Genomic DNA, 24,819 nt, shown 5'->3' on the forward strand with positions numbered 1-24,819 from the left:
GTCCGGACTAGCTAACAAACCCTCTGCAGGGAGAACCGGCCACCCCCAGAGGGAAACCACCCCACAGGCATATAGGGTACAGTTGGGGTACAGGATTTCAGGACAGAAGAATAAACAGACTGGACGAACAAGCGGGTGGGGGCGGATACAACCCATACCTCTGAGGAAAATGACCTTTCAGGTAAGTGCCAACGATTCATTTTCCCTCAGAGGAGGGTTGTATCCGCAAAGGATGCTGGAACCTACCATAGCCCCTATGACACACTGGGTGGGAGCTGTGAGGTCTGGCCTCAAGGAGGCACCACCTGTTACAAAACTCTCCTCCCAAAGGCTGCGTCTGCCAAGGCCCAATCATGAATTTTATAATGCTTCACAAAAGTGGAAAGAGAAGCCCATGTGGCAGCTCGGCAGATATCAACCAGAGGGGCCAAGGTGGAGAACGCAGCAGAAGAAGCCGCGCTTCTGGTAGAGTGCACTGTAATTCCATCAGGGACCGGAGAAGCGGAACCAGAATAAGCTAACCTGATACACTGGCAAATCCAGCGTGACAAGGTGGAAGTCGAAACCTTCTTTCCCAGAGAACAATCTCTGAACGAAACAAAGAAGGAATCCGAAACCCGAAAGGGCTTAGTGCGCCTCAGGTAAATTCTTATCGCCCTGCACACATCCAAAGTGTGCCATTCACGTTCCTTGGGGGAAGAAGGTTTTGGACAGAAAGAAGGGAACATAAGTTCCTGGGCCCGATGAAAAACTGAATTCACCTTGGGGAGGAAGGTAGGGTCTGTACGTAACAGGACATACTCTGGATAGACCAGGCACAATTCCTACCGCACAGAGTGCGCAGATCTGAAACCCGTCTGGCAGAAGTAATGGCCACCAGAAACAAAACCTTAAAGGTAAGTAACCGTAAAGGAACAGACCGCAGTGGCTCGAACGGGGCCCTGGTAAGAGCCCTGAGCACCAAATTAAGGTCCCACGTAGGAAACCTGTGAACTGTAGGGGGATTGAGGGAAGAAGCCCCTTTGAGGAATTGCTGAACGTGGGGATGCTGAGCTAGAGAAGAACCCTGCAACTGCAGAACTGAAGAAATTGCAAAAACTTGACGACGCAGAGTATTGGGGCAGAGCCCCTTATCCAGGCCACTTTGAAGAAACCCCAAGACCTGTACCACAGAAGCGGACAATGGCGAAATTCCCTGAGAACTACACCAGCCCGCGAAGGTCTTCCAGGTAGACTGATAGACTCTGACCGTGGAAGGCCTTCAGGAGGCCAGAATTGTGTCCTGAACAGAACTGGGGTAACCGCACACCGCTAAGGAACCCCGCTCAATCTCCAGGCGAAGAGATTGAGCCACTCCGGGTCCGGGTGGAAAATTGGACCCTGACGGAGAAGATGACAGTGAGACCCCAGTGGGAGCGGCGGTTCTATGGACAACTCCACCAGATCCAAAAACCAGGGTCTGCGTGGCCAGTGTGGTGCCACCAAGATGATTTCCGCTCTCAGCAGCCGGACCCTTCGGATGGTCTGCGGAAGGACAGCAAATGGCGGGAAGGCATAGGATAGGCCCGGGGGCCATGGAAAGGTCAGAGCATCTACACCCTCTGCCCCGGGAGAGTGGTACCTTGAGAGGAAGCGCTCTAGCCTGGCGTTTCCTGGACTTGCGAATAGGTCCGAATCTCCGAACAATCCGCTGGAAGGCCAGCAGATCCAGAGACCACTCAGCTGGATCTATCTGCGATCGGCTCAACCAGTCCGCGACTATGTTCAGCACCCCGCTGACATGGTCGGCCTCCAGGGACAGTAGATGTTGCTCTGCCCACGCCAGGAGGAGCGAGGCCTCACGCATCAGAACCCGTGATTTTGACCCGCCCTGCCTGTTGACATGGGCCTTGGCCCCGTGGCATTGTCTGTGCGCACCAAGACATGTTGACCCTGAATCGCTGGTAGAAATTCCATGAGAGAAAGGTGAATTGCCTGCAGCTCCAGCCAATTGATGGAATTGTTGCGCTCGGAATTGCACCAAATGCCTTGAGCTACCTGCTGCTGGCAGTGACCTCCCCAGCCCAGGAGGCTGGCATCCGTCGTTACCTGGATGCGCTCCACGGGAAGGAACCTGACCCCCCTCATCATGGCTGGTGACACCCACCAGTGCAATGACTTGACTACTCGAGGTGGCAGGCTGACCGGCATTCTGGACCTGCCTATCACCAGGTCCTGATACTTTAAGAGAAGCCACTGAAGTGGGTGGGAGTGAAACCAGCTCCAAGGCACTATGCCCAAGGTGGAGACCATGTGCCCCTGCAATTGGGATAGGGATAGGACATTGGACCTGGGGCGAGAAATCAGGGTACGACAGGAAGACACCAGAGATTTCCTGCGTTCCGCAGATAGACAGACTGTCCCCTGAACAGTATTGATTACCGCACCTAGGTGGAGAACCCTGGTTTGAGGAAGGAGTGAGCTCTTGGGGCCGTTTACTATGAACCCATGCGCTTCCAGAACTGCCAGGGTCAACTGGACATCCCGCTGGCCTCTGGACAGGGAGGAGGACCTGATCAAAAGGTCGCCCAGATAAGGGTAAAGGTGGACGCCCTTGGTCCTCAAGTGTGCCACAAGTGCCACCATGAGTTTGGTAAACACCCGGGGCGCAGTCGAGAGACCGAAGGGGAGAGCCCGGTATTGGAAGTGAAAGGACCGATAAGCAAATCTCAGAAAGCGTCTGTCCTGCTCGTGAATGGGCACATGAAGGTAGGCTTCCTTCAAGTCCACCGAGGCTAGGAAGTCCCCTTGCTGGAGGGCCATCAAAATGGAGCAAAGAGTTTCCATGCGAAACTGCTTTTTCCGAAGAAACCTGTTCACAAACTTGAGGTCTAAGATAGCCCTCCACTCCTTGTTCTTCTTGGGGACTAGGAACAGTATGGAGTAGACACCTTTCCCTTGTTCCCTTAGGGGCACAGGCTCTATCACCTGAATGGCCTGGAGGTGAAGAATAGCCTCCATCATTAAGCGGTGCTTGGAATCCTTGTGAGACCTTGGTGATGGGAGGAACCGATCTGAAGGTTGCGCAACGAACTCCAGGGAGTACCCTGAAGAAATTGTTTGCAGGATCCATGAATCGGAACAAGTCTGAGCCCAGACCTGAGCAAACTCCCCCAATCTGCCCCCCACCGGAGGGAGTGCTCGGGCATGAAGGAGGGTAACCTGAAGACAGTCATTGAGCCTGATTGCGTTTGAATCCTGGCTTTGAAGGCTGGTTGGACTGCTGGGACTTACGAAATGAAGAGTCCCGAAAGGGGGCCTGGTGCTTAGGCCAGCTAGACCTATCAGCTGTGTTCTGCCGGATACGAAAAGAAGGCCTGTACCCTTTAAAACCAGACGTGGCTGGTGAGAATCCGCGCCTGTCCTGGCGCTGGGATGCGGCAGTCGAGGGCATCGCCTTCTTATTGTCCTTAATCTGTATCAGAACAGGCTCCAGCACTTCACCAAAAAGCTTTCTGCCCTTAAACGCGGAATTGGCAAGGTTAGACCGGGATTTCTGGTCAACTTTCCAATTTTTTAACCACAAATGACGCCGCACAGTAACATCAGAAGCCAGGGCCCTGGCAGACAGCTGGGCGGCATCCAAAGAAGAATCCGCCATGAATTTGACCGCCTTTCCTAATTTGTTAAGGCCCTGCCGAAGGTTAGTAAGCTCAGGTGGAACCATGGGAGTGAGCTCTTTTACCCACAAGACTGCCGCCCTAGCAAAGATGGAGTTGGCTGCTGAAGCTCTAATAGAGAGAGCAGTCGCCTCATGAGACCTGCGCAGGGCAGCATCGCATTTTTTATCTTCCACGTTTTCCAAGGCATCCTCCCCCTCCTTAGGCAATACCGCCCCCGTGACCAGGCTGGCCACCTCCGCATCAACAAGTGGCACCCTGAGTTTGTTCATGAGAATGTTGCTAGAATTGTACATACGTCTCACCGCTGGAGGAGGCCCTTTTCCTTCCGTGGGTTTGTCCCACTCAGTTTGGAAGACATCCAGAAACAGTTGGGGGCAGGGAACATTAACCTCCTGTGACTTTAAGGAGGGAAGCACCAATGGCTCCCCTTCCGTACCCTCAGGTACAGGTGGAACCACCCCCTCCAAGCGGAGAGTTTTCCTGACCTTGTGCAGACCTTCTGCCTGCTGGAAAAGGTGATAGTTTGGCTGGTATGAGGAACTAGGGTCCTCCTCATCCCCAGACAGCTCCCCCTCCTCCCTGTCCGACTCAGACGGCTCTGAGGGCTCGGGGAACTCTCTGCTGGGGGGGTGGGCAAAGGAACCGCAGCAGGCAAAGAGGCGACCGGTTGGCAAGGAGACAGGACAGGAGGCCCTCTGTCCGAAATAGCCGCCGCCGGGCTGGAAGAAGGTGCAGCGCGCGGTGCGACTGGGACCACAGCAAAAATGGCCGCCGCTGGGGTTTGGGCGGGAGATTGCAGAGGGGGGACCGGGGCCGCGATCGGCTGAGGGAGCGAAGCTGCAATGGGCAGGGGAGGCCAGGACAGCTTACTAAATTCCTCGGCCACCATGCGCCTTAGTAAGGCCGCGAAACGTGGAGGAATGTCCTCCTCTTCCTCCTCGGGCACCTTACTCGCGGAAGAAGCCGCGCCAGCAGCCACAACAGCAGCACAAGGGTGCTTAGAGGAAGGAGCCGCGCAAGAATCCCCCAACACCGACACTTCCTCCAAACCCCCTATCGGCTCACCTTCCAAGTCCCCCATGACCTCTGTTTCGCGCTGCAAAGTGGGAGCAGCGGCATCTGAAAGCAGCTCACCCCCGCCTCCTTGGCGATGGACGCCTACGGAGGGCGACTGGAACACAGCCTGGCCACCCGCCGAACTAGCCTTGCTAGAGCTTTTGCGCTTCTTAGCTTTCTTGGAGGCTTTGGCGGACTTGAGGGTCTGAGATCCGGGTGCGGGAGTAGAAGCCGCGACCCACTCAGCTTGGCAGACGGAATGCGCCACCGAATCCTCCGAGAGGGAGGGAGACACCTCCCTCTCGCCGCGCTGAGACTCCATTGCCGATATAAGGGCACTCTGGGAGTTGCGGCAGAGGAGCAATCACTTCCTTCTTTCTCCCTGCTAACCCCTTTGCTATGCCGAGGCAGAAAGGATAAGCCCAGGGAGCGAGAATGCAGACAAAAATACAAAGGAGCAATCAGAAAACAGCCCTGCTGGAGCGAGACAGGGCGAAGAACTGGAGACTCAGGGGATTGCCCCCTCCCTCCTGCTGCGAGCCAAAGCTCTTGATTGGCCCTGTCTAGGAGCAGGAGGTCGAGACAACCCAGCATCCTCTGCGGATACAACCCTCCTCTGAGGGAAAATAAAAGACTCAAAAATGAAGGCTTTGGTTCCTAAGGAAAAGACATCAAAGAAAAGCATCCACTGATGTTGAGGAAATAAAGAAGAAAAAGGTGGTAGTGAATCAACCGGCCCCTCCCTCGTCACTCTCCCTCTGCCACCTCAACACCAAGAGATCTCAGTTGCTCAGTTCCCTGAACCGCCTTTGACATTCTCTCTATTCCCTCAGATTCTGCTGCGGGCAGGGAACCAGTTCCAGAGAGAGCAGAGTCCGCTGGCCGTGGGGATTCCTCCTTCCCTGAGCATTCAAGACTGAGCTACCCAGGAGAGCTGGTCTTGTGGTAGCAAGCATGACTTGTCCCCATACCTAAGCAGGGTCTGCCCTGGTTGCATCTGAATTGGAGACTTGATGTGTGAGCACTACAAGATATTCCCCTCAGGGGATGAAGCTGCTCTGGGAAGAGCAGAAGGTTTCAAGTTCCCTCCCTGGCTTCTCCAAGATAGGGCTGAGAGAGATTCTTGCCTGCAACCTTGGAGAAGCCACTGCCAGTCTGTGAAGACAATACTGAGCTAGATAGACCAATGGTCTGACTCAGTATATGGCAGTTTCCTATGTTCCTCATCGTTCCAGAAACCCAGATGATTGTTGACATGATTGCTACAGGCCAGCTAGATAATACTATGACCACAATTTGAGGCATAATTATTTCACCCTCACAAGGTTCAGAGTTCTGGACCTGTGGGAAAGAGAATCTATCGTTACGCTCCAAGCCATCACTCCAGGTCCAGCTCACAGTATCCAGATCGGAATCCTCACCGCTCCAGGTCACATTCACACTCCCATATTAATGAGAGTTGCTCATAGGATAGAGCTAAGCAGATGCAGACCAGAGAGAGAAAGGTCTTGGGACCAAAAACATCAATCCTGACTACCCATTCATAGGTCCCATCATTCTGAATTGCTTCTACCGTCCTGTCCTCCTTAGCCTGGATACTGAGCATCCCAGTTCTGAAAAACCCAACAGGAAGCCAACCTCCCTTGAGAAAGAGCTAAGAAGATTGAATTGTCAAGATCGTCGAAGGACACTGACACCACTGATACACTAAAAACTGATGCTAAAGAAGTTTAGCAGGAGTTCTGATGCTAAAGAAGAGGACAGACCTTCACTAGATATTACTAATACCTTATCAGGCTCCTCCCACTCGTAGTGGATATCTGAACATAATAAGAAGGATACAGAAAAATAAACATATTCATTTCGACACCAGCTTTATTGATCCTCTTATTGCCCATCCAGACCAACACCGAACATACCTCTATAAACAAAAAACTACATTGTACTCAAAACAATCCTGACCTCCCCTGGATGCCCAATTTCAAGTTCTTACCATATCTGTCTGCTTGGGAGCATAACACTTCAGACAACTGGGTACTCACTGTTATCAGGCTAGGCTATGTGACAGAGTTTGTGACTTCCCTACCCTTTTTGGGAATCACATCCACTCCTTCTACACCTTTCCTCTAAGAGGAGATCTGCTCCCTTCTTGTAAAAGGGGCAAGAGAGTGTGTCTGGGAAGAAGCCCACAAAGGGTTCTTCTCAAGATACTTCATGATTCCCAAGAGGGATGAGGAACTCCAACCTGTCCTAGACCTCTGCGGCTTAAACTGCTTTGTTCAATAATCGAAATTCAGGGTGGTCACAGCTTCTTCCAGAATTCCTCTGCTATACAAAGTTGGTGTCCATCAACTTGAAGGATGCCTATTTCCATTAATCTGCAACACAAGAAGTACCCAAGATTTAAAAATGGGGAAAATATATACCAGTGCACCATGCTAGCCTTTGGCCTGGCATCAGCACCCAAAGTATTTACCAAGTGTATGACTGTAGTTGCTTTCTCCCCTGCCAGCTTGACAGCCTGGAAAAAAGAACACAACAACTAGTTTGCAGATAGAAGGGAAGTCATTGATGCTGTGTGAAAGCCAACCACAAGGGCTTCATATTTAGCATTTTACAACATTCTGCCAATCCAAGAATGACTCTAGCACTATGTCTATACATTTTGTTCTCTTCCATCTGTTGCAATTAAAGAGGTTTATGCAACTTAAGATTAAAGCAATTCCTCCCTCTGCTTTCAACTGGCAGCAATTTCTACATATCACTCAACCAACTCTTTTTTCTGTGCTGTAGATAAAGAGATTTTTCAAGGGTTTGCTATGTCTGTATCCCCCATTGCCCAACGTAGAGCCCTGGAGGGACCTGAAGTTAGTTCTTCCCAGAGAGATACAAAGGCCCTTTGAACTGCTAGCTACCTGTAACTTGTCCTTCGAGGGGGCATTTTTGGCAGTAATCATTTCAGATCAAGTGCTGCTGAATTAAGAGCTCTTCAAGTAGGTCATCCATTCCTAATCTTCCAACTAGAAAGTGTGTTACTCTGGCCAGATGTCCAGTGTTACTCTAGCCCAAGATTTTTTCTACATGTCACAGGACATCTGTCTGCCAATATTTTTCCATCCTCTGATCAGGAAAGAGCATGGCATTCTTATGTTCGTAGAACAGCACACCCTGTTTAGACCCTGTTTGTTTGCTATGAAGAAGGTGCTAAGAAGGGACATCGGATATCTGCTCAGCGCCTTATCAGCAAGCATTACAGAAACAATTCTCCAGCAAGCAAACCACTACCTAGCCTTGTCTGAGCACACTTGACCAGAGCAGCGGCTAATGCCTCTGCCTTTATTTGAGGTGCCCCTGTGGAAACGATCTGCAGAGCTGCATCCTGGGCTCAGCCATCCTCATTCATAAGACACTGCACTCTGGGTCTGAGATGTGTGAATATACCTAAGTGTGCTTGGCTGTCCTTCAGTCCGTCTTCCAGTAGCAAGACTGCACTCTCCACTAGATGAGTTAGCTTGCTAACCCTCCATTAGTGGGAATACACAGAGACCACCTGGAAGAAATTTATGTTGCTTACCTGTAACTGTAGTCCTTCTAGTGGTCTGCTGTGCACAAGACCTGCCCTCCTCCCTGCTGTAGCTTATCTTTTCCAGGCTGTGGCAGTCTTGACTGTGGAGGATAGGTGAGAAATATACGAAGGCGAGCCTGAGGGCAGAGCTACCACCAAAAGCCCTCATAAGGGGAAAGCTCTGGAACTGTCCAAGCAGGGATTCCCAGATGTTGTTGACTACAACTCCCATAATCCCCAGACAAAGGCCATTGCAGCTGGGGATGCTGGGAGTTGTAGTGAGCAACATCTGGGAATCCCTGCTAGAGGGAACAGTGAATCCAAGCTGGGGCTCTGGAACATTTCAAGGTGGGTGCGTGCAAACCCATTGGTGTGAATATGCAGCAAAGCACTAGAAGATCTCCATTACAGGTAAATAACCTAAATGTCTCATTTCAGCCTATGAACTCACCAAGTGGCCTTAAGCAAGCCACTCTCTTTCAGCTTCAACCTTCCATCTGCAATATCGGAATAATTCTGGCCTACCTTACAGTGCTGTTGTAAGGATTTGAGAGATCAAGTAAATGGTACTTTGAACAGTTGAAACTGCTGTATAGGTGTACTTAGTTCACATCCCCCACATGCTGCTGTATGACATCTCAACGTGTCCATAGACTACTAGTAACCTACAATCCATTGAGTAGGTTGAGTACATTCCACTGGCTTGGAATGTATCGCTGGTGGCTGATGTAACCTCTAACTAGTCCAGTCATATCTCAAAATGCTCCTTTCGCTCTTTCTCTCTGCTTTCTCCTGAAGACCTGTTGGAAACCATGTAGATCTTGACAGAAAAGCCCAGTTCAGGAGCTAGAAAGGCGAGCGCGCACTCTATTAGAAAAACATAATGTATAGCACAATTGTTTTCTTTTCCCTGGTTGCTTATTTTCTGCCCCTTTTCTCATCTGAGGAAAATGAATATGTGAGATGTGATGCAGGAAACAGGCAGCTAAAAAAGGTGTACAATTCCAGCCACAAATGCTTCTTTCTCTCACCCCATCTTGTACAGGATTATGTGTTTTCCCACACTTGTTAATTATTTTTATAGACCTGACATTGGGAGGAACTCTTTTATTCCCCATCGATGACAAGGAATCCAGAAACAAAGGACAGGACTTGGTAACTATGCAAAAGAGCTGCTCTGCTTGTGTGTCTCTCTTTTTGAGTCATTCTGGAGCAATGTGACTCGTATGCCTCAAACTTCAGGGCTAAATAAAACAGACAGTTGAACTTTGTACAAGCCATGAAACACTGCAGTAACACTGCTCCAGTTTTGCTAAGCAACAGGCCCGGAAGCCCTTTGGCTGTTGACTACTAGCAGTCCTAATAAGATTGTCTCCGATTTTAAAGTTTTTAGTATTTACATCTTCAAGCAACCATGTAGCCTGGAGAACTTTAAAAATAAAATCTAGCATATATGGATTTATCGTTTAATTGAAAGGCACCATTGAACTTGCAAGGGGGTGGGGAGGGGGGAGATGTGTCTTGTCTATCAGTTATGCAGTTAGTTTTCTAGTCCTCTGATAAACTCTCTGCATATAAAATTTCTTCTAGCTGGCACTAATCGTAGCACAGCACCGAGATCGCTCCAACAACGTGTCTTCGATTAAGCTCCCTGCTTTGGAAAAGGGATTGAAGAAAATTTATCTGGCCGCCAAGAAAAGAAATGGTATGTGTTCCTGTCTGGGGATGGTTGAAATAGTAGGAACATGGTGCTCCTTGTTTTATACACAGTGTCTGAAAGTCCTGTTTAAACAAGTTGAAAGGTACAGCTGAGACATTCCAATTTGTGGCATTCTAGAATTCCTGCCATGGAATAATTGCCGAGGAATCCTGTTGGTAGCCACTATGTCAACAGCCCCAGTTTTGATGGATGTACCCCAAACCGTCTTTTTGCATCAGAAGCGCCCTCATACCTTCTGCAGTGCACCTGCTCTCTCCCCCTCTCCCTCTCCACAGCCTCAGGCAGCTTTAAATCCTCTCAGGCAGATCTCTGGCTCTACACTGAGTAACATGTGACAGTTGCTTCAGAGTCCTTTCCCTTCTTCTCCCACCGCAGCAGAGCCTCCTGCTGAAAGGCTTTGTCAGCCGTGGGAAATTGTTATGAACTCACTCACATTGCTCCTCTGATTTTGTCTCCGGGGTTCTACAAAACTTGATCCTCTGAGCAAGACCACACAGTATGTAACCTGTGGTTTTCTCAGAAGAATATGAGCTTGGACACTTGGTGTATTTTAAAATTATTCTCAGTTGGGTTGGCTTTCCACTAAGGTACTCCAGGAACTGTGTTTTTGTGAGGAGGCTGGGGAGCTTTCTGGAAAATGTTGGCATCCCCACCAAACTAAAGTTCCCAAAGCACTTCAGGGTGGAAGCTATAATGTCTCAACCAATGTATAGTACAGACCTGACATAATTCCTTGGCCAGTTTTGAATCGGTCAAGGTTTGAAATGCGGAAAGCATTGGCTCTGTCCACTGAGTCACTCCCACAGGAGCCACAAGCAAAGGTCTCTTTATTCTCTACCTCCACAGTGTACACAGCCACTTCCTTCCACTGGCCTGTGTCTTGGCTCATACATAGGAATCCTTAGTTGAGGTATATACGCTGGGGTGCGTCGGGGGCGGGTGATGACTGTACCAAAGGCACTGTTGTTGTTCACACTGACGCAGAGGGGCTCAAGGAGCCACTTATCTCAATCACAGGTTACATGCTGAGATGTTATGAGCAGGAGAGGGGCTGGAGGCCAATCCTGGATTGAGATCCTGGGCTTCCAGTAGCCTATCTCTGCCCTAACTGCTCCAGTGAATGGTACAGTTCCATTTGTTCCGTGCAGTTACTGTATAATACAAAGTGTTTCTTCTGCCAATGCATTCTTGTACATCTGAACTATAATTCAGGCAGCTTTCCTTCTCTGCTCCACCACCCCAGCAAGCATCCACCTGCCTCGCATTGGATATGCAACCAAAAGCTTTAATTGGTATGGAACAGAGCGTCTCATCCGTAAATACTTGGCAACAAGAGGAGTCCCCACATCTGTGTATCCTTCTGAAGTGGCACATGTTGCACTACTCAAAATATTTGTAAAAGCCAGAATGTGGAGGCTGAACATTCATTGCCTCGGTTTTGCACAATGATCCAGGACCTTTACAACTTGAAAGCACAAGTGCTGTTTCTTAAGTAATTCAGTCAATCAATCAATCTTTATTATGGTCACAGACCAGCATAAAATAGAAGGGTGATTACATGTTAAAAGTGAGAGTAGATAAAAAGTGATTACATATAAAATGGTACATATTAATATTAAAAGGACTAAAAATAGTAGATAATACACCAAAAGAATGAGGGCCTAAAAGCCTGAGAAATAGTAAAAGTCATTAAAAGGCATAAAAAGGGTGAGGGGCATAAGAATGGATGTAATAAAGTTATACAGAAATGCATAAAAGCCTGAGTAATAAAACTGGAAAACAGCCAGGTTATAAGGAACAGTAAAAAGTGAGACATGTGAGCACTTGCAGGGCCTGCCCAGAGTCACTGAGAGTCAGATTAAGGCTGATAGGACTTGCTGCCCGTCATCTGCCGACAAATGCTGATCGTAGCCGCAAAGTACCTGGCGAAGCTATATGTGATGGCAGGCTTAGAAGTCAGAGAGTAACAAGGAGCTGTAGAATTGGCTCGGACAACCTGGATACTTGCTTAGCAATGGAAGGATGGGGGGGCACGAATGTCTCTATAGAATGAGCAGTAGAGGAGAACATGCTCAGTAGTTTTGATCTGCTCTAGGCCACAGGGGCATAGTCGCTCTGCAAATGGGGTCCTTCTGTAACGGTCTTCTAGCACTGCCAAAGGGAGGCTACGACAGTGAGCCGAAGTGAATGCCCTTCTGCGCTTTGGAACCTCCAGTTGGGTGGGTATGCTGCTGGAGAAGCAGAATATCTAAGCCTATCACTGATATGAAATATTGGGACACTGCTGAGATTGGTTTGATGCTCAGTGTCTATAATGTGCTGCTTGATGGTAGCCCATGCTGAGCAAGGTCAAGGGGGAAAGGCCCAGAGTAGCTTTTTTTGTCTCAATTGTCAGGATCCAGCTAGATTGGTAATCATCATGTAGAGTTAGGAGGGCAAGACCAATTGGGCAAAAGGATAGTTTGAGCCAATAACAGAGAATGGCCACCCACACCTTAGCCTCCAGCTTGATCTGGCCTGTCTCCACGCACAGAGTAGCACTGGAGACACATCTTGATACTTGGAGCGCTGCCCGCAGGAATTTAGATTGTACAAGTTCCAGAGACGCAATGTTGGGGAAGGGGCCCAATTGAGCACCATAGAGGAGCTAAGCTAGCGACTTGGCTGTGAACAATTCAAGAGCTGCGGGTACATAATGGCCTCCTCTTGTCTGCAGGAATTGGAGAATGGCAGAGGAGCTTCTCTGGGCATTTAGAGCCACGTGTTCTCCATGAGCTTTCCTAGAACCGCCAGAATGAAAAACTACTCCCAAGTATTTGAAGTATGCAACTTGCTCAATCTTATGCCCCTCAGTCCACCAAAAGTAATTAAATCAGTCTTGGCTTTCTCTTCATGAAAACATATTTTATTGCTTTCACACATCGTACCTAAGTGTGTGATGACATTCTTGAAATATAGTAGAGCTTCAGAGTAAGGCCATAAGGTGATGCAGGAGGTGGGGGTGGGCACAGATAGCCCAGAATGTTCTGCCACATGATTCCGAAATAAAAAATGATTCATCACCACCCTAAATCAACATTTCTTAATGCAAAAGACAGGTGAGTCACGCACAGCAGAGTAGTTCCTGAAGTTCTGGGGTAAATGAAGCATTGATACTACCTTTTGAGTGTAAATACTTCTGAGTAAACATGCATAGGATTAGGCTACAAGAGTAAGTCCTACTGAGTTCAGTGGGACTTACTCCCACCAAGCAAGTGTACATAGCTTAACCTGCTCTATGTAAGCAGCTCCATGATGAGCCCAGTATAAAAGGAAGCATTTCCCGTCTTGATGGAAGCTGATGATCTTTGTAGATATTTGCCAGCAACTCCTTAACTTTCCTCTTTAAGATACTACTTCCCTAGGAATAAAGCTGCCCCTTCACAAGCATCCACATCAGTACCAACTGTACAACCCTAAAGACCCAGCCATTGAGCAGAAATGCATAGGAGGAGAACCCTGGAACAGAAGCACAGACTTCACATGTGTCCTATGGATCCTGTGTAACAAGTGTGCAGTTGTTGCATTAAAATAAGCATATGGCCATTTACACTGGAGTCATATCTACATACAAAGTGCTTTGTTATGGAGCCCTTCATAGCTCCTCCCATATTCAAGCGCTGAGCATTTGTAGCATGCTGAGGACAAGGTCTGGGGCTGAGCCTCGAGTCAAAGAAAGGCCTGGTGGGATACAGGGATATAACGGGAGAGGGGGCTGCTTCTTACCTCTAGGTCTGTCTCTTTGTGTGGAGTGTGGGTTGAAAAAGGAACATGGAGAAAGGGGCAGATTATCAAAAGAGCTTACTTGAGCAATTCCATGTGATGGTAGCTTGTATGCTGTAAGGCAGAAGTCACCAAATAGGAGAATTTCTCCTCGAGTACAGTGCAAGATCCTGTGAGGCTTGCAGGCACATTCTGGGGATAATACTGTAGTGTGCATGGAGTCTCCAGATTCCACAATGAATGATGGGGCCAGCCCTGGAGAGGGAGAAGGATGGATGAGTCTAGTGACAGCAGAAGAGGACTAGACAAGGGGGGAGAAACATTTTCATCCTATCTGCTCACTTCCTGAACCACGACCACATTTTGAGCAACTGGGTCCTGATACCAGTCATAGATCTTCAGTTCCCATCCTGTCTGAATGGATGGGTAATAACCCTGCTCAACACCAGAGGTAGTGTGGGGTAATAAGAATACTTGGTTGGTTGTATGTGATTCAGTACACCACGGCCCTGAATGACATAAACCAATATTGTAATGATACGATAAGACAGATTTTTTTCTCTAGGACATGTGGTTGCACCTTGACACCAGGAATGGGTTTGTACCACACCACCATCTCCCCACCCCCTTTTTTTTAGGAAGAGAGGAGAGTACGATTAAAGGGCACACGGAATAGCAGAAGAAAGAACCGAGGAAGAAGAAAGATGACCAGACATGATGACAACATTAAAAGGAGCTCCCATGAATTAAAGATCGGTCCTGCTCCTCAGTGCAATGATGATAGTCTTGGAGGCTAGTTGCGGAGCCTGGAGGAGTCTTCTGAGATTTTCCAGAGAGGATTATGGACTAGGAGGAATGCTTGGAAGCGGCCAGTGTTGGAGCAAGGATAGGTTTCGGGTTGAACTCTCTGGAGTTGCTGCCTAGATGTAACCAGAGCAGCAATTCACCAGCCTCTGCTGCCCCACTCATTTACAGGGGCCATTTACACTAGCACCACTTTGCTAACTGAGCAAAGAGGCATCTTTTTAAAAGTGATGATTCTCTTTATTTAGCAGGGGGAGAGCAACTAGCCCTCCCCAGCACAGCATCCCTCCAGTGGATATTGCTGGTGTATCTTATGTTTATTTTTTTAGATGGTGAGCTTTTTTTTTTTTTTTAATGTCTATGTGGACTGCTTTGGGAGCTTCAGAGTGGTATATAAATATTAAAGTGTGCCCTTGAGTACACTTACCTTTAATATTTATATACCACAACCACAGGGCTCTCAGGAGCCGACATCGACTTGACGGCACGCTTTACTTTTATATAAATATCCGTATTCACAACGAACTGTTACTTCCCCTCCACAATGAATATTGGGGGGTGTAACAGTGCCAGGCTCCTCTACACCCTCTGTCTAATCTACCAGGCCCTGATAGACTAAAGACTATCAGACTATCGCTAAAGACTAAAACTTGTTGCAAAGCAATTACTCTTAAGGGTTTTTTATCTGCCTAAGCCAATCAAATCGATCACGGGGTGGTGATATCTGCCGTTGATTTGCTAAACTGTCTAAAATTGATGGGAGGGGGGGTCTTCTGTGACAAGACAACTATTGCATTGTTAACGGGGTGTGGGTTGCTTTGGGAGTCAAGGATGGGCGATACCCCATGAATGAACCCTCACCGGGGTGGGGTGGGGAATACCTTGCTCCCTTCTTTAGAACACGCCGCTCGGCTCACCGCTTGAGTTCGTCCCCCAACTACTTGCGGCATGAAGCCCCCTTCTTCGGCTTTGATCTCTGCTTCTGGTAGATCCACTGGACATAGTCGGGCTTGCTTTCGAGTAAAACATTCTACGGGGTCGGTCGGGCTGCCTAGTTCCCGACTCCCCGCCCCGCCGCGTAGAGAGACGGCAAACCCGGGACCGACTTCTGCAGCCCGACCCTTAACTTGGCAGCCCGGCTGCCCGCCTCGCGCACTGACTGGAGCGTAAGCCCCCTGGAGCGCGCGGGGGGTCTCTCCCCGCGTCAAGGTGCCCGCCAGGGGCGGCGCGCCGCGCTCGCAGTTTCCTCCCTGGCCAGGCCAAGGCAAGAGAGAAGGCAGGGCTGGGCGAGGTGAGGCTCGTTTCGGCAGCGGGCGGGGCGGTGCCGTCGCCTTCCTGGGCACAGGAAGCGGAAAGCGCCGCTGCAGCCGCCGAGCCGAAGAAGCCTGGCGTTGGCAACCTGCCTGCTGCGTGGTTTGCTCTGTCCACCGGGGGCTGCAAAATGGAGCGGGCGCCGCCAGCGAGAAGAGGTCAGTTAATGGTCCTCTTTCTTCGGGGTTTACTTTCCCGGCGCCCTCCCCCCCCCCGGCCCTGCTGTGTCCTTTCTCCGGGTCTGCGATCTGGCAGAGGGTCCTTCTCCTCTCCTCTGCTCCTCCTGTTCCCGAAGGCGCGGCTTCTCCCATCCCTTTGCCCCAGCACCGGGCAGACGGACCCCCTTCGGCTCAGCGGCTGAGCCTGCGCTCCTCGCCTATCACCTTTTCTTCCTCCCCGGAGTCCCCGCTGCCTCGGATCCGTCCCACCTCGCCCCGGGCGGCCCTGCTGTTGCAGCTGCCTGTGCCTTCCCCCTCGGCATGCTTCGCTTGGCTTGCTTGTGTATCTTAGGGCAGCAGCTCGTAGGTGTTGCCCCCGTCTTCGCTTAGCGGGTTAGTGGCTTGGCGAGTACAGTCTGCCAGCACCTTCCTCCAGTTCTGCTTCTTACCATCGGGAAACGTTCGGGCCAGAAAGGGGGAGATCCGTTATTCCTCCACCCACCGAGCTGCATTTGAGCAAGGGGCTACTAGAGACAAGAGGCATGTCTAGGGTGGCCCTCTGCCTCCCTAGACATTGCTTCCTCCAGCCTGAGGCTAGCGGGTTGACACTGTTCAAAAAGGGGCGGGGGGCTACAGCTTCTGAAGATGTAGATCCCCCCTGCACACCCATTCCATGCTTGCCAACCTCTTCTGTGGTCGTGGTCTAGCAAGTTATTTTATCTTGGATTGCCTTTTGCCATATGGTCTGTGTCACGGCAGATGCAAATCCATTAGCTGCGTTTCCACCAGCGTGCTGTTGTGGATCCTTGTAATCACATTGTGCCGTGGGGTTGCCTTTACATCAGACACATGGCGCCACAAAGACTTTTGCTGGCTATGGGTGCAATCGCAGCTTTGCAGAAGCACCATCAGCCCTGACTGGAGTTGGGACAATCTGTTGCTGTCCAAAAACAGTACAGTGTTTAATGCAATGTTTCAGCACACGTTGACTTATTTATTTTTACACTTCTATCCTGCTTTTTCTCCAAAGAGCCCAGAGGTACAAGGTTGTATTTACAAGGCAGACATACAGGTGCTACCAAACTGAAGTTGGGGGGCATTTGTTTGTTTGTTCGTTCATTCATTCGATTTCTATACTGCCCTTCCAAAAATGGCTCAGGGTGGTTTACACAGAGAAATAGTAAATAAATAAGATGGATCCTTGTCCCCAAAGGGCTCACAATCAAAAAGAAACATAAGATAGACACCAGCAACACTGTGCTGGGGGTGGATAGGGCCAGTTACTCTCCCCCTGCTAAATAATGAGAATCACCATGTTAAAAGGTGCCTCTTTGCCAAGTGAGCCAAAGCAGTGAGTTAACAGGGCAGAAGCAAAGTCTTGGTTAGGCATTACAGACTGTCAGATTTATTGAAATAATTAGATACCCCCGAATGCCACTGCTTTATCATGTTGGGAGACCCGTGTAGGAAATGACAGAACAATGGTATGAAGAGACTACTGTGCAAGGCAGTATGCCTGTACACACATGCTTGCGTAAACATTGCACATAATAAATGATTCCATACATTTTGCTTCATAGTGGGGAGAACAGCCTGTTGATGAGTGGGAAAAGAATGATCACACAGAGCTCTAGAGTTCAATGAAAACAGTTGTAAGTTCACAAGTGTTGAAAGCTACTGCAGCTATTATTCAGCTCAGGATACAAATTGTATTGTTTCCAATTCAGATTATTCCTCTGGAAAACTAGGACTGTTGTCCTCAAGATTTTGAGGAACAGAATCATTCTTCATTCTACAAAGAGAATATCCTTCAGAAACTTCATTTGCCTTCAGATTGTCCTGATGAGATGCCTTTGATGGTAGCGGGCCTGGTGAACTGGTCTTATTTTGTAAACTGGCTACACAAATGCAAGCAGTGGAAAGAGATTAAGATCTCTTTCTTCCAAAAGCTCTGGGTAGAATAAGCTCCAGAGGAATAAATGTTGTTTGATTTCAGCAGAGTCCTTTGACACCTTAAAGTCAGATTTATTGCGGCATAAACAGTACTAGAGCAGTCTGGTTCTAGGTGTGAAGCAATCCTACTCCTTTCCAGTAGAGGGCAGCAGATGCACCATAGCTAGTTATTACACAATCACAGGTTGTAGGAGAACATTGTTCACCTGCTTTCCTTCAGGAAAGTAAGCTTATGAGATCACCTGGCATTCTGTGTGCATGCACATGTCCCCCTGTCAACTTCACAGGGCCTGGACCAATATAAACCAAATTGGATACAGTTTTAGGGACACCTCACTGGCGTAGTTTGTAATGATGTCATCCATCTCATTTAAGATGGCAGACGCCTGAACGTTTGAGGCGTAACTTATGAACTGCCTAACCAATTTGGACCAAATTTGCTACAGCTGTAGGGACAGCGCAAGGGCATAGTTTGTGATGATGTCATCCACCCTGATTCAAGATGGCAGAGGGATGAACGGTTGAGGCACAAGTGGGCTAATTTGTGGAGTGCTTAACCAATTTGAACCAAATTTGGTAGTGAGTGGCATATAGGGACAGCTGAACGGCATAGTTTGTGATGTAGTCATCCACCCCCAATTCAAGATGGCGGACATGTGAATGTTTAAGGCTGAAGTGGGCTAATTTGTGAGGATGGTAATCAATTAAGATTATAGTGCAAGCAATATAGGTAGATTAGTTCTTTTCAGAACAACTTGTTAATAATGGTGTACATGGGTTTGGTTATATCTCTTCAGTATATTGAAGGGAGGCAGGAGCAGTGTTCCATGTAGGAGGGATTCCCAGAGGTTGTTGACCACAACTCCCAGCAATCCCAGCTGCAATGGTCTTTGGCTGGGGATTCTGGGAGTTGTAGTCAATAACATCTGGGAACACAAGGCACACTGGGCAAGAGTAGCTAACACTTGAGGCTTTTAAAAGTTATTTATAAATTACCCAATTATTAATGGTGCTAAAACCTTACTTTAAAATGTATTTGATGAAATTGTCTGTGGTGCATGAAAACTGATGCTAGTTTTTAAGGTTCCACATAGACTTAGTGTGTCTAAGAATAATTAGCTATTATAATATAATTGCTAATTATATTATAATAGCTATTATAGTGTCGTTAAGACTACACTTGTGCAGATGTTCAGTTCAATGGTGGGCTTTGCCTCCCACCCCACTCCTCCCCTTGGTTCTTTAGAACTAGAACCAGGGTGACGTTGTCACTCTCTACCATTGTGCGTCTGGGATCTCTGGCTGAAAGCAGCACTGTATGCAACACCATCACTGGTGTTTTGGGCAGGCTTCTAATCACGAGACATGCTCTTGGTCTGCAGTGGCTTCTTCCCGATCCTGAGCTTGTCCATTGTCTTTTTCCTTGAGCCTCTTTCCCCAGCTTTTCCTTGTCTTCCCTCTTTTCCAGAAGTGTCTCATGCCCCTGCCCCCAGTCTTCAAGATTCCCCAGCATTCCTTCTCCTCTGCTTGCAACCTACCCTCCAATGCTGTGGTTGGGATAACAATTCCATAGTATCATCACCCTGACCCCAGGGCATCATGCCAGGATTCTTCTCTCACACTTTAATTATGAGTGTTTATGGGCCATAGAAGCAGCCGACTCAGTGGAGACTTGCTAACTTGCAGTAGAAGCTTGCTCCCTTGCTTCTTTGCTTGCTTACTTTGGATGAGTAATGGCTGTGGGGAGGGGATGAGGGAGTCTTTATTTGCTCAGTGCTGGGGTAGGCCAGGATATGTTTGGCTGCAGAACTGTATTTTGAGAAGTAGGAGGGCAGCTTGACAGGAGGGCAGGTGAGAGAAAGCATCTTCCTGGCACATAACTGGAAGGCAGTGCAGGCCGATGTGGAGGGAGGGAGGAGACTAAGATCAGCCGATTACGCTGCATGTAGGGAACAAGGAAGGGTGCAGATATTCAAGTAATAGAAATAGACTTAAAGTATAAGCACTAGAAACTTTATATGGGGAGGGGTCCATCGTAAAGACTTAAGAGGAGAGGTGGTGGCAGGGGTGTAGAAATGTTGGCTCAGTTTATCAGCCAGGCAAAATAGTTTACTCGTCAAGCTATGTTGGTACACTGCTCATCAGGACTTTTTTCACTTGTCGGGTATCATTTTTTCACTTGTCACGGACTAGCAGACTAGTGGATTTCTGCAGCCCTGGAAGGTGGGATCCTAGTGCCACAATTTCGTAGATGTGTTCTGCATTGTCTGAAGGGGGAGGAAACAGAGGGCTAGCAAGGAGGATGTCACAATAGACTAGGCTGAAGAACAGGCAGAGGTTGTAGCAAAGGCAGGATGTAGAAGCTTCTGTTGAACTGGGCAACCTCTTGGATGAAGAGAGGGAAGCCAAATTATTTATTTTGATGTAATTTATATTTATTTTGATGTAACCCGCCCTCAGCCATTTTTGGAAGGATAGTATATAAATCAAATAAATAAATTAATAATAATAAATAAAAGGCAGCAGACAAGGGTTGACCCCCAGGTTGTGACATGGGGTGGGGTAGGAGATCAATATCTCCAGACTGGAAAGCTTAGGAGCTCTGCTTTTCCCATTTCAGTTGAAGCTGGTTACATTTGGGAAGAAAAGTTCGCCATTTAGTGACTGCTGTGGAATTGGCCAGAAGGTGAGAGGTTAAGGGTAGAAAACTAGCTTTGAGAAGCCTGATTCAGACATTATACAGTATATGTTTGTGTGAATGACTGTACCTGTGTTCATTTCAGAAGTGAACCTGGAAATAGGCCCTTCAAATTCATTCAGCCATGAGACTTGCTGGGTGACTCTGGGCCAGTCACTTCTCTCTCAGCCTAACCTACTTCACAAGGTTGTTGTGAGGAGAAACTCAAGTATGTAGTTTAGAGTCCTTGTAGTCTGGGTTCCTTGGAGGAAGAGCGGGATATAAATGCAAAAATTAAATAAATAAATAAATAGATAGATAGATAGATAGATGTATGGTACAGAAAGGAAGTGTACTTCTGTACCTACGCGCAACATAACACGTGAATGACTGTACCTGTGTACACTGCACATTTGTCGTATGAGTGTTGAACATAATGTGTGAATGGGCCTAGAGTATTTAGCCTAAAGGTGAGATCATCCAGGGAAAGTGGGTAGGGGAGGTTCTGTGCGTTACCTGGAAATGATTCAGTGAAAATGCCTTCACTTCACTTAATCTCTTCACTTAAAGGAGGGGTTCCTGTCCCCTGACACCCTGACGTCTTTCTGCCTTCTCCTTGTGCATGATGTTGTTGTTTAGTATTTATATATATCACACCTTTATATCTTCTGCTGAGTGCACTTCATGTGGTGAAACTGAAGCCAATTGCACTTTCCAAGAGCGTGGACACGCGACAGAGTACAATGTTGTGATTGCTAAAGAAGTGATAATTTTCTTGTGGTTTTTGTGGCCACGTATACATTCCAAGGTGAAAATATGTCACATTTGCGTGTCATTGAAACTAGCAGAGAGCTGAATTTATAAGCTGTTCTGTGTGCCACCGCAACACGCTGTGAGCCAGCATGGTGTCATGGTTAGAGTGCTGGACTAGGACCGGGGAGACCTGAGTTCAAATCCCCCATTCAGCCATGAGACTTGCTGGGTGACTCTGGGCCAGTCACTTCTCTCTCAGCCTAGCCTACTTCACAGGGTTGTTGTGAGGAGAAACTTAAATATGTAGTACACTGCTCTGGGCTCCTTGGAGGAAGAGCGTGACATTTTAATTTTTTTTTAAAAAAACACCCTAAGATGTTTCCTACCACATTTTGTAATGGGATAGAGAAGAGCACAGCTGCAAAGGGGATCACAGGTTCTTGAGGATGAGCCTGGAAGGTTGAAGGTTGTGATTCACAATTACAAGGGGAAGGAATCCCATGTTTGGAGGGGAGTTTGGTTTGGTTTTTCTGGATCTTTGTCTCGGAATACTCCAGGTGCTTAATTTCTAAACTAAAAGGGGCCAGGCAACCACAGCATATGGCCTGGAGGTCCTGTCCCTTAATCTCAAAATCAAGGCTGCTGTTAGTAGCGACACTCTGCTTGTGCTCTTTTTTTATTCATTTGTTCCAAGGTTAAGACCTGGTAATGAAAACAGGATGAGTAACTGAGCCCTGTCTGAAACTAAGGCCCTCTTCACTTGCAGGTGCCTTGTGATTTGGTGGCACCCTACAGTGCTGCCTGTAAAGCTTTTTAGTCCTCTTCTGAACTCTCAAAGTCCATGGGTCATTTTCCCAATATTTATTTATTTAGATCCCATCCTTCCGATTTCAAGATGCTATGCAGAGTTTTAGAACTGCCAACCCAGCATTTTTAAAAAATTAAATCTAAAAATGTGTGATGAGCAACAACATATGATATGGTATAGTCCTACCTTGGTCGGGCTGTAGCAAGACTCGATCCAAGCACTAAGGGCCAAGTTACATGGAAACGGCTGCAGGTGCAGCTTTTTATGCCTTGCATGTCAGGTTGCACCTGTCAAAATGCCCTCTTCTTCCTAAGGATTAAAGGTCCGAGAGCCCTGCTGTCGTCTTCTGGGCACTTGAGCGACAGTGTGTTTTGAACATCAGTCACAAAAGCAGGATAAGAGTTGCCATGGGGAATATACCAATTGTTTGTGTTTAATAGAACAAGTCTCATCATGAGTTTCTTTTTGCCTAGGTTTATGTTGAAGATCAAAGGAACTGCCCTTGCCGCTCTGAGACCAGAGGCCAAATTTACTATTTTCTTGGACTTGTGGATGATCACTGACCTGAGCATAAGCACCAAAGCGCTTCCTCCGTGGACTTAGTGGCCCTCTAGGGCGCAAGCAAGACGTGTGCCTCTCCTTGCTGTTACCTGGCTTCTCTTCTGCCATGGATACGGAGTCAACCTACTCTGGATATTCGCACTATTCGGGTCACTCCAAAAGAGCCCAGAGACAAGGGTATGGATGTTTTCATTATAGCTCTGATCAGAAAGCTTCAGAAAGTCCTTGTGTAGTTAAACATGCTGTACTGCTTGAGACTTGTCTTGGGGAATAACCTACTACTCTGTGTCCAATAAGTCAGGCATTCTGCTTGGGCAAACCCTGACATGAAGGTTGAAAATATAACTCCAAATGCCCTGTCCCTAGCACCTGCAATTGGCTTTATCCAGACATCATGCCCAGAATGGCACTGACCATAGTTTAGAATCCAAACTGTGGTTTAAGTTTCGAGATACGCAACAGGTAATCTGTGCTTTAAAGCTGCTTTCACTTTCTGTTCTTTTGGCCTCAGAAATTCAGCAGCCTCTGGAGGTGCAGCGATGGTTGTAGTGGCTGAAGTGGAGCTTACTAAACTGGCTGAAGTGAAGCTTGTCAGTTCAGATGTCAGACCATAGTTAGTGTAAACACATATCATAAGAACAGCCCTGCTGGATTAGACCCAAGGCCTATCTAGTCCAGCATCCTGTTTCACACAGTGGCCCACCAGATGCCTCTGAGAGACCCACAGGTAGGAGTGGAGGGCATGCCCTCTCTCCTGCTGCCACTCCCCCGCAACTGGTACCCAGAAGCATCCCGCCCCTGAGGCTGGAGGTGGCCCTCCAACAAGGTTATAACTTGATTAGAACCAGTTAAAATATTACAGAGCAGTATCACAGGTTTTCAAGCTCTCAAGAACTCTTCATTGGGCTAGATTTTAAGCAAAGAAAATGGTGGGCTGAGGAAGGCATGTTTGGGCACGATGGAAAAACCCCAACGTCTGCAGTTTGAGAGTCTTGAGATGGAACATAGGAGGGTTTATGCAGACTTGGTTAGAGTAGCGTCTGCTAGCTGCAGAACAGATTTCAGTTTGCACCAATGGCGGCTTAGACTAATACACAAGAATTGATGTTTCCCCATTTTTAAAGAAAAAAACATCTAGCATCCATTACTAAGCGCAAACACAGACGCCTACTGTTATTTGTTTGCTTTGAAAATGAGCCTTACTCAATTGAGGAAAGCAGCGGGATTTTAATATTCCTAACTAGCAATTCTCAAAAGGTGTGTTGCAAGAGAGGCTTCTCCAAGGTTGCAGGCAGGAGCCTTTCTCAGCCCTATCTTGGAGATGCCAGGGAGGGAACTTGGAACCTTCTGCCTGCAAGCATGCAGGTGCACTTTCACAGAGCTACGGCCCCATCCCCTAACAGGAATATCTTACAGGGCTCACACAGGTCTCCCATTCAAATGCAAACCAGGGTAGACCCTGCTTAGCAAAGGCAACAATTCATGCTTGCTACCACAAGACCAGCTCTCCTCAAGAGCACACTAGGATTCCCTGACCCAGCCCACACTATAGTTAGTAGGTTTGGGGAGCAATCCAAGAAAGATTGCCATTCTTTGATTGGACAAAAGGGATACAATACGATTGGGGTTATCCCGCAATCAAAAAGGATTTCCCCCATTATTAGAGGAATTGACTTGAGCACAGGTGTGAAGAGTGCTCCAGTTCTAATCCAGAAAGATACTGGGCCCAGGGGTCCAAAGCTTGAGAAACACTGCACTAAACTATTAAGATTTTTTTGAATTAAAAAAAGAAAGAGTAGGGATACAGTACAAGTACAGAAATACAATTTTTAGAAGGCTTTATGTTTTCCCCTAGCCATTGAGTACATACCTGCAGTAGGTGTGGCCAGGTTTCTGGAATCTGTCCCCCCAATGCAGGAAGGGAACAGTTTCCTGCTTTTCCCAAGGACTGTGATTTTGAGTTTCTCTTATCACAGCATCCAGAGATAATCCCCAGGTTATCTGCTAGTCATGGGGTCTTTTGGGGGAA

General features: G+C 47.9%; 2 protein-coding genes across 5 annotated transcripts in view; both read left to right on the forward strand.

The window, feature by feature from the left end:
- The window catches only part of CHD1L (chromodomain helicase DNA binding protein 1 like), a 46,476-nt gene extending 32,884 nt beyond the window's left edge, over window positions 1-13,592 (forward strand). The window contains exons 20-23 of one of the 2 annotated variants that reach the window (XR_008315082.1): window positions 9,368-9,438; window positions 9,874-9,988; window positions 11,216-11,355; window positions 13,393-13,592. Coding sequence is in view for 1 of the 2 variants with exons in the window: in XM_053289975.1 (XP_053145950.1) it covers window positions 9,368-9,438; window positions 9,874-9,988; window positions 11,247-11,355; window positions 13,393-13,462 (365 nt within the window). In the remaining variant the exon portion in view is untranslated. The remainder of the gene's footprint in view (window positions 1-9,367; window positions 9,439-9,873; window positions 9,989-11,215; window positions 11,356-13,392) is intronic. The other variant, XM_053289975.1, reaches the window with a different exon arrangement.
- A 1,768-nt stretch (window positions 13,593-15,360) lies between these two features.
- The window catches only part of VANGL1 (VANGL planar cell polarity protein 1), a 61,965-nt gene continuing 52,506 nt past the window's right edge, over window positions 15,361-24,819 (forward strand). The window contains exons 1-2 of one of the 3 annotated variants that reach the window (XM_053289984.1): window positions 15,361-16,038; window positions 22,703-22,967. Coding sequence is in view for 1 of the 3 variants with exons in the window: in XM_053289985.1 (XP_053145960.1) it covers window positions 22,897-22,967 (71 nt within the window). In the remaining 2 variants the exon portion in view is untranslated. Of the gene's footprint in view, window positions 16,039-20,609; window positions 20,678-22,702; window positions 22,968-24,819 lie in introns of those variants that run through there. The other 2 variants (XM_053289985.1, XM_053289983.1) reach the window with 2 other exon arrangements.

The sequence above is a fragment of the Hemicordylus capensis genome, chromosome 2, assembly GCF_027244095.1.
Source record: "Hemicordylus capensis ecotype Gifberg chromosome 2, rHemCap1.1.pri, whole genome shotgun sequence".
Classification (NCBI taxonomy): domain Eukaryota; kingdom Metazoa; phylum Chordata; class Lepidosauria; order Squamata; family Cordylidae; genus Hemicordylus; species Hemicordylus capensis.